This window comes from Vanessa tameamea, chromosome 17, assembly GCF_037043105.1.
Source record: "Vanessa tameamea isolate UH-Manoa-2023 chromosome 17, ilVanTame1 primary haplotype, whole genome shotgun sequence".
Taxonomy (NCBI): domain Eukaryota; kingdom Metazoa; phylum Arthropoda; class Insecta; order Lepidoptera; family Nymphalidae; genus Vanessa; species Vanessa tameamea.
The window spans coordinates 1,044,850-1,057,469 of record NC_087325.1 but is presented as its reverse complement, the minus strand read 5'-3'; the positions used below and the strand labels follow the sequence as shown (position 1 = coordinate 1,057,469).

The window sequence follows — 12,620 nt, the reverse complement described above, 5'->3', positions numbered from 1 at the left end:
CCAAACATATTCTTTATTTAAAAATCCGATGTAAAACTCTTCGAACAAATCTTATTATTGTTGGTAAAGCTTATTTTATCTGTGAATAAAATAACATTTTATTAATGTTTATATTTATTACGAAAATAATAACTAGCTAGTTTCTCATTAAATATTAAAAGTACAATTAATTTAGAACAAAACCATTTATTACGAAAATATTAGACGCGTTTTATACGCTTATATTATGTGAAAGTTTTATTTGTACAGGATTATTTTTAGAAGTTAAGTATCAAAAAAAAAAATACCACACTCACATTAGTATGGTTAGAGAGCATGAAAATTAACCGGTTTTGAATAATTTACTTTTTAGTGAAACCACCATTATTTATTCAGTATTACAATACTTAACGGGAAAAATACACAGAATTAATAGCAAGTTTCAGTTTATATGTATTATCTGTGATAGCAAGCGAGCGTAACGCAACCCCTGCGTCGGCGCGGATTAGACTAGCGTCCCGGTATATTTTACATTAGATAAAAAGATGGCGGCACCTACGGGCAGACGCAGGGGCGCGGGGTATAGTACGAAGGGGAAAGAGGGGCAATACGCGTACAACTTTAATTAATCTATAATAAAAATACGTAAATGTTTTTACGGTTTACAAACTTTGAATTTTATAAAATCGTTTTATAATTCAAGAGTCGACGTTTTGATCTTCCTTTGCCTGTCTTTCTTATCACCGCTTACTTAAAATGTTTTTCCCAACGTTAGGAATACTTATAACATTGATCGTTTTAATAGAATCAGTGATAATAAACATCTGAGCACGAGATGTTAAGATAAGCTTATAACGTGAATTTTCCGACTCTACAATGTTAATAATATCTTATATAATATATTTATATACTAAGTATCACAATAGGGTATTTTCAGAAGTGAAAAATAATTTATAAAATTTGTATTTTTAATTTTTAATTGATTATATTGAAATTAAAAGTGGTAAATTTTAGTCTGTATATCACGTGACCTAAAACACGAAACGCCATGGTGTGGCGTCAGTTCAATATCATCTGGCACATTGATAAACAACTTTTCTGGAGTTTTAATGCTAGTATTTAGACATTTCACTCCAACGATCGTGATTGTAATTCATTATTTTCCCAAAAAACACCTGTTAACGTTGAGTGCCAGTCTAACATACACAACTGTTGTTTTTATAAATATGACGTCATCAAAATGACTGACAGCGTTTTTGCGGGAATAAAAAAGGTTTAAAGATTTAATTTAATTATATGACAAGAAAACGTATTTATTTTACCGAAATATATTTTTTGTGACTTTTATTAGGAAAATCAACATTTTGAAGTGCTTTTTCAAACATAGTAGAATACCACATTACAAGAATAAATCTAAGCCAATATTATAAATGCGAAAGTAACTCTGTTACCTCTTCATGCTTAAACCGCTGAGCCGATTAAGATGACATTTGGTGTACAGATAGTTTGATTCCCAGAGTACTATAGGCTACTATTTTTAAATCACCCCTTCTGCAAAATGGGGCTTAACGGTTTGTGCGCCATTGGCAAAATTTTATAAATAATGCCCGTGTAAAGCCGAAGGTTCAGCTAGTTATCTAATAAGCGTCTATACTTACAGAAATACTTCAACGATCAGTAAAATTTAAAGAGAATCACATTTACAATCGCGTGCGGTAGATATACGTAGCTATGTAAATATATGTTAGTTAATGTAGATTGATGTTCGTGTATCATCAAGAATATCACTTTCATGATCACGACGCGAGACAGCACCAATTACGATTTTGAAAGCATAAGTAAGCAATACGCATCGCGGCTTCGCTTGCGGAATGAACAAACGATCTTCGGCGCCATACGTTTGTTTAATACTAAAAACGTATATGAACATAATTTGTATTAATAGGCTACTAAGAACGACACTTCAACAAGCGGTTAGATAAGAAGCGCCTCCCTTAAAATCTGTATTTATTTGCATCTCTATATGACGAAATTAACATAGAATTCTAAGTCAATTAAGTCTTTTATTATATAATATACAAGCAATCTACTCCTAACTTTGCACTGGTATAATTGAATAGATATATATATATATATTATTGTATTCAATTATAACAGTATAATGACGTTTTTACTTCGTCAAACTATAATGTTTTCGAACATATTAGATACATACAGGCATTCTGAAAAGCATTCTGAAAAAGCTACATCAAAAACGTTTCTTAAAATTAGGATAAAGTGTATTAGGTATAAATGATGCACATTCGTATGTATTAAACGTTCGATACATTCGACATACATATTTATTTCTATATTTATATATTCAAATATTATACGAATACATTTCGTTGGTTTAATTGTAGTCCTCGTTTGCTTACGTTCGTGTTCGTGGAACAATTGACTAAATAAAGCGTATTGATTTGAATATCATCGACAAAATAGCGCTACATTTCATAGAAGTATAATATGTACAAACATATCAATAATTCAAACGTCTGTAGCGCAATGATTTACGGGCCGCCTTGCGATGTAAAAAGTCGCAGAATCAATCCTGATCCTTTGGGATATTGTCGTCACACTCCTCGCACTAGCGATAAGCTCAAAGGAGCGGTAAATATGAATATTAGTAATTCCTTAATTGATTTGGGGCATTTCTATTATCTTTAAAAAAAACAGTATTTATAATTAATGTCGATCGATTGCTGGTTTCAAACACCACTTAATAACACTAACAATTCTGATGCGTAATTATTTCTTGCTTTTAAGCCATATGAGACCATCCTCTCCTTAAACTGTCAAATCAATTCAGCTTATGATAATTCTGGCCTATTTACCAGTAATGGTTTCTTGGTTTAAACACAACGATACAAAGTATTCATGTTCCCTTCCCAGACGTGTTTGTATAAAACAACATTATCAGAGCTGCTAGAGAACTCGTATACGATATCGAATAGAGCAGATTCAGCCCGTCAAACACTACAAGCTTTTCATCTCATACTTGTCCATGAGGAAGTCATTGTTTGCTAACTTATTTCAGTAAGAAAAAATCTACCATATATGTGCCAATCTGAATTGCAGCGTGGATGACATAAAATTAATAAAATAAAAATAGCATATATTTCTACTGCAGGGAACTGTTACATGAGTACATATTCTAGGTTACAATAATGTTTAGAAAATATATATATTATATATTAGTATTGTGTATATAAATAAATATTAAAGAATGTTTGTAGCAGTCGCCTCTGCTGCGTAGGCTTCTCCTTAACCTTTCCATATATTTTGCACTCAATGAGATCCACATCTCTGAGTGAAAATATCTCTCCATCTTTTATTCGGTCTTCCCTTTTTCTTTTCCTCTCTTGTGGTCACTCTGTGACACGTTTTGTCCATCTATTCTTACACATCCTATAGACATGACCTGCCTATTAGAGCTGTCTTTATAAACGCAATATCATAAGGTAAATAACAATTTAATAGGTCTCACATAATGTCCATTGTAACTTACCGTGTAAATGGTTAATAATAATTGGGTCTCGAATAATGATCCTTACTTGTCTATTTTTTTTTATGGCAGCTCTCTCGCTTGTTTTTCTGGAATGAACTCGAAATTGTTGACAATAAAATCTTTTATTATTATAACGGTGTTTGCACTGCCCAATGTGATTTGAGTAATCTAATTCGTTTTCGAACATTTGTTATTTTTGTTTTTCTTCTGATGTAGTCGTTGCTAATTTTGCCGTGAAGGAGATACGAGACGAGAAATCCCTTACATAATGAGGTTTGATATAAATGACTGAATACGTGTTTAAATTAAACAATGACTGCTTCATTAATGTCAGTACAAAATATGTGCTGTCAATATATAACATATACCCTTATCACTAATGTATCACAAAGTATATATTCGGCCTAACATATAAGTATTATAAGAATCGCCCGTGGCCTTTTATAATTGGATCTGTCTAAGCAGTTTATATTAATCACTGTATTTGCTACACATAAGTCGTTTTTTAAATACGTTTAAAATTTCGAAAGCAAATATTTTCGCATTATATATTACTGAGATATAAAAAAAACGTAAACGTCAGATGTTAGTGAAGATGCTAAACATTGTAAAGTCACTTTTTCGTGTGTAAAGTAATGGATATATGTGCCGATATTAAAATTGAAGAAGGCGCACGTCCTTATTTATACGAAAAAACATTGCATAAATAACAAGGTGATTGACCTCAAAACCTCTTCAGGTCAAGATGCAAAGTGTGATCCTCTTTCACCCGTCAAACTGCACCCACTCTTTCAAATAAACAAGCGAATTTTATTGTTTAAATTCGACATATAACTTATTCAAATAGGATTCGTAATATTCTTCCAACACTTCACAAGTCATATGAATCTTCAATATCATATTCAACATGAGTGAAATTGAAATTCATTGTAGAATAATTCAACTTTCTTTTTTATAGTGAAGGTAAAAACTTACTTGATGGTAGAGCTTTGTGCAAGCCTGTTTACGCACCACCCACTCATTACATATTCTACCGCAAAACAACAATAATTATTATTGTCGTGTTCCGGTTTGAAGGATGAGTGAGCCAGTTTAACTCACGGCACAATAGATCACAAATACTTAACAAAAAATAGCTAAGGGTTTCATTCCCAAAGTGTATATAATTCATTATTGTACATGTTGCACTTTCTGGGACCTTGTTGTAAAACGATATATAAAACAAGTATTAAATTTGTGCTTGTTCCTCGGTCCAACGTTTTAAAAGTAAAATTTTCTCATAAATCTGTTAATATGTTTTCGAACATACATTATTAATGTCAATAAAAAAAAAACGTTCATTGATTATTTTTTCTGCAGACATTTGATGCATTTATTTATTTACGCACACACACAAACTTATTTATACACCCATCTCGCTCTCCCATACGGATGTTACAAAGATAGACCTCAAGCCCAGAGTTATTTCATATACCAGTTATATATTAGTAAATAATTGACTTGGTTAAGTGATTGTATAAAAAAACATTGACAAAAGAAGGAAAAGTAGGGATCATCATAAAAATATATCAAACTCTCGTGTTTCAATAAAATTTGAGCCTTGTTCTCTGTCACATTATTTGGATACATAGTGTTAGAGGAGGAAGCAGGATGGCCAGATGTTACGATATCTCCTTTCCTGTACCCCAAAACAACGTTCATTAATAATTGCATGATGACTAGTTGAGAAGTTAAGATGTGAAATGTTAAAAAAATGAATAAACTAAATTTTTGCTTTTATTATATAAAATATGACATAAAAACAAAATGTTCATTTGTCTTTTAATATAAAACAAGAAAAAAAAACCTTTATTTCGCTAAGTACCATCCATAATAAGTATTTTGGAACGTGTCTTTTTCTAGACGTAATTGTTGTGGTAGTTTTGACGTACTTCTTCATTTTATTAGAATTGCTGGCGATTTGAAATTTTACACAGTTTTAAAACCTGCTTGCCCGTATAAAAACATCTGTTCACATAAATATTTAGAATTATGTATTTGTAATTTCTTTAATTTAATAATTTAAGGCCTACGCCTTAGATTTTTTATAAGTTAGATAGTCGGTCAAAGCTGAGAAAGTGTCGAAAAAAATTGTAGTCTACCGACATTTGGCCCCTCAGTACACGCACACTAGTAAAAAAGTATTAAGTTTGGCGACTTGACAGTGTAAGCTGTCACGCACACTAAGATAATAAAATTGGCTCGTATGTTTTAGTTATTTCTTAGATCCCTCTAACTAGACATATAAATAATCTAAGGAATATGTATATTTTAAATAAAATTAGAGTTATAATTCTTGTTGAGATAGTTTCCAAGAGATTTTAGAAGATTTACATTTTAATTAAACAACAAATTTTATAGACCATGGATAGTACACAGATCAAAATGTATATGTCACAGCCAACTAATTTAATTAGTCTTTAAATAAACATATATTAATTGAAAATTGATATAGACATAATTAGAAAAAAGCTGAACCTCTAATTAATAAAAAATTATGAAATTAAATAAAAATAATAATAAAAATTATGTTCTAACCTAACCAATGTAATTTTTTTATAAAACAAATTACTGTATTTTTTATCTTAAGATGTATTGGCTGAATGTCATTCGGGTCGCTGAATGAACGGCATCGCTCAGTAAAAAAGCTAGATTATTAATTGAACGACTAATAAGTTTTTCAACGACAAATATATCAAAAACCCAAAATATATATACATGTTTTATTCGTGTAGGCATGTTAGACGATTTAATTAAAAATCTACGCTTTGTAATAATCGATATTTCTAAGGTGTAATAGGCCTTATCTATTAATGTGTTTACCATAAGATTTAAATTAATCAATAGACGAAGTTAAATACATGCGGAGTTTGATCAAAGACAAAGGATCTTCTTAAACGATGTATTGAATTTGCGGAATCAAAAAACTTGGCGTTTGAAGTCTTATTTTTAATCTTAGTGGCCATTCGTTATAATGTTGATATAAATAGTAAATGTTATAACGCAATTATTATTATTCGTCAAAACAAAAAATACACAAATAACTATTTCCTGTTTAATTTTGACAAATGTTATCTAGCATAACTTGTTCCTATGACGTATTCACTGCTCGCATATAATATTAGTTTTTACAACGATGTCAGTACCGTAAGCATAAAAAAAAGTCTAGTTTTTTTCTTGCTATTTATATTAAAATTGATAGAATTATATATAATATTTAACTGTGTACATTCCAAGGTGTTGTGTAGAGATTATGAACTACAGCGTATTTACATACATCCTATTTAGTTTAGTTTATATTATGTTACATGCACGATACAACCGCTTTATAAAGAACTTTTTTATTTTTGTTTTAATATTGGACTGGTAAATTTTACTACAGCGCGTTCAAACAAACATTAACTTAAAAAAAAAGTTTCGTTATTATTAAAAAAAATATATTCACCAAAGTTTAATTTAACCCAAATAAACATCAATCATGCAGTTTACGACCAAATCAGCATGCTGCACGTCTCTTGATCCATACAGCGAGTTATTATCTTTACTTCCAAATACGGCAATGGAACTACAACACATGTAATTTCCATCTCAATATTATAAAAGTAATCATTGAATAAATTATCACAAATTAAAAACTAAAATGAAATCTCTATTAATTTCTGGGTTAGGTAAGGAGAGTATAAAAGAAAATATTTCTATTCGCTCATATTTCTAAGCGTAAAACTAACAAAAGTAGAACAATCTAGGGGGTGAGTCCAAATATTCTGATTACCGCACCGTCGCAATGTCTGTGTAATTCTGTCTATATACCTACTATTAAATCATTTAAATTTATATCTGTTACTTTGGTGTTACTAATACTTTACTACTAATGGTTACTAATGTATTATTAATTATATATACAATGAATATACCCGATGTGATATACTATAGGAAAACACTAATGTTTTCTCCTAAATAATTCCATGGAAACTTTCATTACAAATTTAACTTCCTTAAGGGATGTACGTTCGAAAGCGCTTTAACGACTGACCTTATTTCATAACGCAAGCTATACTGATTTCCATATTTCAAACATTATTATTATATCCCCTTACGAGAATAATTCTTTCATAGTGCATTCCTGTAGGAATTTCTGTTCAAAATTTTTTCCTGTTGGACTCCTATTTAGGTTGTACTTTATATGGCAGTAATTTTTAAATTAATTAATTAAACCTTTATCAAAATATTATTATTATTTTACGTGTTTGTTTTAACAGCAGTGGATACCAATATCTACGTGCGGTGGTGACCACTATATAACTCATTTACAAGTATACCTACTTATTGTTTTAAAAACAACTATCGCAAACAATTCCGGTAATATTTAATGTGGCATTATTTTTATAAATATTGACGTAAAAATTCACGGACGATTTCGTTTCTCGTTCCGATTTAACCGGTTGACTCTTCTGTTTTAATTTATTGACAATTTATGCTTCAATGTTCTATAGCGGCACTTGTTTAAATTTATGTTGTTTTCGTTATAAATACCACTGACCGGGTAAACGACGACTCACAGGTACAGACAGCTCAGTTAATATTAGAATCCTTATTATTTAAAGACTGCTGTTGCTGAATTGCTATCTAAAACATTCACTGCACAGATCTTGTTTCTTTATTCCACTAATTTATCTGATGCTGTAAAATTTCGCAAGTAATTAAAGTAGAACCTTTGTTATCTTTTATATCGAATCATGATCTATTTTACTCATGGGAATGAGTATGTATTCATGGCAGATAATAATCCGACAGATACAGGTTTCTTCGCATTCATGACCGAGCTCAATTAAACACAAAGCATAAAAAATCGGTGTTACTTTCAGATATGATCCTACAATTATCGGTTAATATCTACGTAATCAATTCTCGTTATATTCTGGGCCTTCTCGGATCCTAATCGATTCCGTTCAAAGCGATCATTTACCAACGAAGATTAAGCAACTGCACAGAAGATGTCCGTGCACAAGTTTATATGAAAGCAAAATCCCGCTTTTATATCCGATGGCATAGTATTTCGACACGATTGAAGAGACTTCAGACTTCAAATGCAACGTCTTGACGTGTTTTTTGAAGCACGGATACGTAAACACTAGCAGCGTCTAAACTTATAATGAGATTAAAATATTATTCTTTTTTTATGATAAAGATGGCAAACGAGCTGGAGGTTCATCTGATCACCGGGGGCTTGCAGGTGCGTTGCCGGCCTTTAAGAAATGTGTACTATCTTTTCTTGAAGGTTCCCAAGTCGTATCGGTTTTTTTCCATAGATTAATAATAAATATAACACTAATACATTAAATTGGAAGAAAGTAATTTCGATGATTTGTTTAAATTTTATATAGCGTATGTTTAAATGACACAGTGTAACTGTACAATAATAAAAAAGATTAAATCGCGAGATGCGACTCATCATTGCAAAAGTTGCGTGTCAGAAAACCTACTTAAAAGTGACCAAGCCGGTGACCATAAACAAACTGTTACTAGTTACTGGTTACACGCTCGCGCATGTTGGAGTAACCGGAGCTACCGAACGTAACCTAATTAGTCATACTATCATACTTGAATCAAACACTATAAAACGTTCAAATTACGATCGGAATCGTGTTGAGAGCGTTCGTTTAATTAGCTTAATTGTTTTATTTTTATATTAGGCTAGATATATTTGGACCTCATGGAAAATATATACTGCTAATTGAAACATCATTTCTTATCATCATCGTGTGTGATCATATGTCAGATTTTATTTGAGCAATAAAACTAATGTTTATTTTGTGCACATGTATAGGATTGTTCTTTCAACTGAACGTGTTCTAACTAGGAAAACATCGTCAAGAAACCAGCATGAGTTGGATGAAAATTTTCCAAATGGATATAACCTCGCATTGCATCAACGTGGTGGACGCAACGTAAGCGATGAGAGAGGTCTTGCCAGTATAATGTTTACAGTTTGTACGCTTCATTCCCTCCAAAACAACAACAATTTTAAATACTGACGTACATGACTTGCGATTAATCTTAAAGTTTTTTTTTCGACTTAATATGTCTTTTCTCTTTTATGGTTGAAATCGAATAATGATTCTTGTAAACAACTTAGTTATTTTGTCATTTTTAAAACAAATTATAACCTAAATATTTATTGAACCGGTTTATAAGTGGAATGCAAATGATGTACGTATTATAAAATAAAGTATGTCTGTCTATATGAACGCAATAAACTTAAAAACTACCAAAGGGATTTTCATCTTCGCATAAAATGAGTGTGGCGAAGAAGTGGATGTTTTAGACCTTGGGGTAAGGCCTGAGTTTAGCGGTGGATAGCGATCATGGAAATCGATTTAGAGGACTTCATTAGTTTCAGTGCAAAACAAACCTGATTTAACAATTTTTCTCGTGGTCCTCTCCGCTTAACAACGCTGCAGCGACTGATTTAAGAAACAATATATGCCTATGGATACAAGATGGATAAGTGCTATAAAAGATGTGTATTTTTACAGAAAGAAAATGTAGTAAGCGCCAAAAGTTATGTTACAAAAATAAAACAAAAGTGTTTAAAAAAAATCACCAATTGCAGCCTTAGATTTTTTTGTAAATATATTTAATTATTAAATTTTGGTCTCAATTAGCTTTGGCATAACGAGTACACATTGAAATAAAAAATCAAAGATTAGACATTGGGACATTTCGTGATTAATTTCTATTCGTTTTTTTTTTAATCTATATATTTTTGATCAAACACAACCCTTGAAACGATGCAGTTATAGACACAATATTTTAATTTTATCTTTGAACTCTATTAAACCATACAAAAACAAAAAAAAATTATAACATTCCTTCATAAACCTTTTTAAAGTATTAAACGGTAGATGAAGGCATTTAGTATTGAACTACTTTCTATTTGGACAAGTTTAACACACTATATAATGTCACTTGTTTATTCTATAAACAAGATTTTAGTTTTCTAATAACTGAATCAACACAAATCAGCTTTTTAAATTAAATATTTGAATTAAATTATCATAAATGAATTGAAATGCAGTGATTTTGTCGAATTTTTGTCGAAAGATCAGTCGTTTGTTTTGTTGAATCGTTTAAATGTGGATCAGTGTAAACGAGCTTACGGCAAACAGATTTTGGATTCGATATATTTTTAGCGAGACAGCAGCAGATTTTTCTAACTATTACATGTTAAAATGTTTTATATTTTATTCGTATGTTTTGTTACAGTCACTAACTTGCTTGCCGTTCTTTTTCTGTATATCCATCTTGGAGGTGATACCCATAAGTCAGGATAGTCCTTGTGATTGATATACTAGATCAATTTTCTCTTGTGTTAATTCAAAAAGGCACCCTGATCCCTATAAACGATACTCACATACTAAAACCCTTGCGTTGGTAGTCCTCGGGTCGAAAATGCTCTCGGGATCAGAAATGTAATTAATACATTTCTTTCGTGTTGTAACAACATATCATGTTGTAATTCAATGAATTTCGTTGTTACTTATGAAATTATGTCACTCTATGATAACTTTAATATTATATATAAAACCTATCAAAAGTGGAGCCATTCGCTCTATTTTCTGGTTACGAAAGGATAGATTATCAAGGATGATTCATGACTAGAATTCTAGACAAAGAATTCTCTAATTTTCTTAAATCGAATAACATTCAATCGGTCTGTATTAAAAATATGCATTCCACAAGGATACATTTTTGAATATATTCTACTTTTGATATACGTAAATGATTGCACTTCCTATGTTAAATCTTGCGTACATCGTAACTTTTTAAAGTAGACCTGATAAAAATAATAACGACGATGTAAACAATGCATTATGACGGATAAGCTTACATAAAATAATTTTTTTTTAATTTAGATATGATGATCGAGGTGTTGGAGATGAACTACCAACAAATTTTACAAAAGTAAATAGTTTTGAAATACATAAAGTAACTGCATTATTAATTAGTTTTTTTTTATTTTTTTTTATTTAGCAAAACACGGTACAGTATAAATAAAATGATTATTGATAGTTTATAACATCATATTAAAAGTCGAATCATTAACCATTTGGTCTAATGCGTGTGCTTTATTCCTGTTTATAATGGATTCTTTTTAAGCTTGGCGGTAAAGGACGAGGTATAAAAGGACAAAGATATCATAACAAAACCAAAGTGATGTATTATGTTCTGACACATGTATTTCCATCCGGCTCCTGTATGTTACAAGTCATATGGTTTATTTATTTGGGGCAGCATAAGAAAAGTCAGAATTGCTTGCGAGGCTTATAATCTGCGGTCATCGTTTAAGATCGACGTTGAATGGGTCATCTCGGTTTTTTCCAGTTATTTTTCGTAATATTCAATATTTAAAATAATACAATTTTCTTACTCACCAGGTGACAAAAACCCTCTTTTTTCTTCTTTATTGCTTGCTGTCACATTTTTATATAAAAACTTATTGTTTGCAATGTCACTAGTAACATCAACCTTTCTCTTAAACTTATCCCTTTTAATTCCATCACAGATAACAATTACAATAATAAATATATACACCAAACATCCAATGCGAGATAGCGTGGGCATTTTAGATTCATAATTAATTTTAAAAGTAATCTTTGGCACTAAGAACTTATTGATAAAATTAAACTAAATTATTAAAAGATTTTCACAGATTAAATAAATATTTTCGCGCGTAATTCCGTCGGCCATTTTAGCGGAGCGCGCGCGCATGTTCTGCACTCGCGAGACAGGTTAGCACTGACTCGGGGTATGCGGTTCGTAAAAAACCAAAGGGACAAAAAAGACAACTTTGGTACAACGACCTGATTGTTCATCTCAGTTTTTAGTTTTCTTTTATTTGCTTGGAAAAATTTGGATCAATGTCTATCTACTTTTACTTTCTTGAATAAAAAATAAAACAGTATGCTTTGCGTAACTGTAACCTACATTAATAATATGCTATATTAATTTTAAAAAAATAATAAGTTGATCTTATTTTTATTTAAATATTATT

At 30.8% G+C, this 12,620-nt stretch overlaps 1 protein-coding gene across 2 annotated transcripts in view; it reads right to left on the bottom strand.

Moving 5' to 3' along the window:
* Positions 1-12,352, bottom strand: part of LOC113394814 (uncharacterized) — a 63,902-nt gene extending 51,550 nt beyond the window's left edge. For both annotated transcript variants that reach the window (XM_026632244.2, XM_026632245.2), the window contains exon 1: positions 12,001-12,352. In XM_026632244.2, coding sequence (XP_026488029.2) covers positions 12,001-12,190 — 190 coding nt within the window. In that variant the 5' untranslated portion in view covers positions 12,191-12,352. The remainder of the gene's footprint in view (positions 1-12,000) is intronic.
* Between the last annotated feature and the right edge of the window lie 268 nt (positions 12,353-12,620).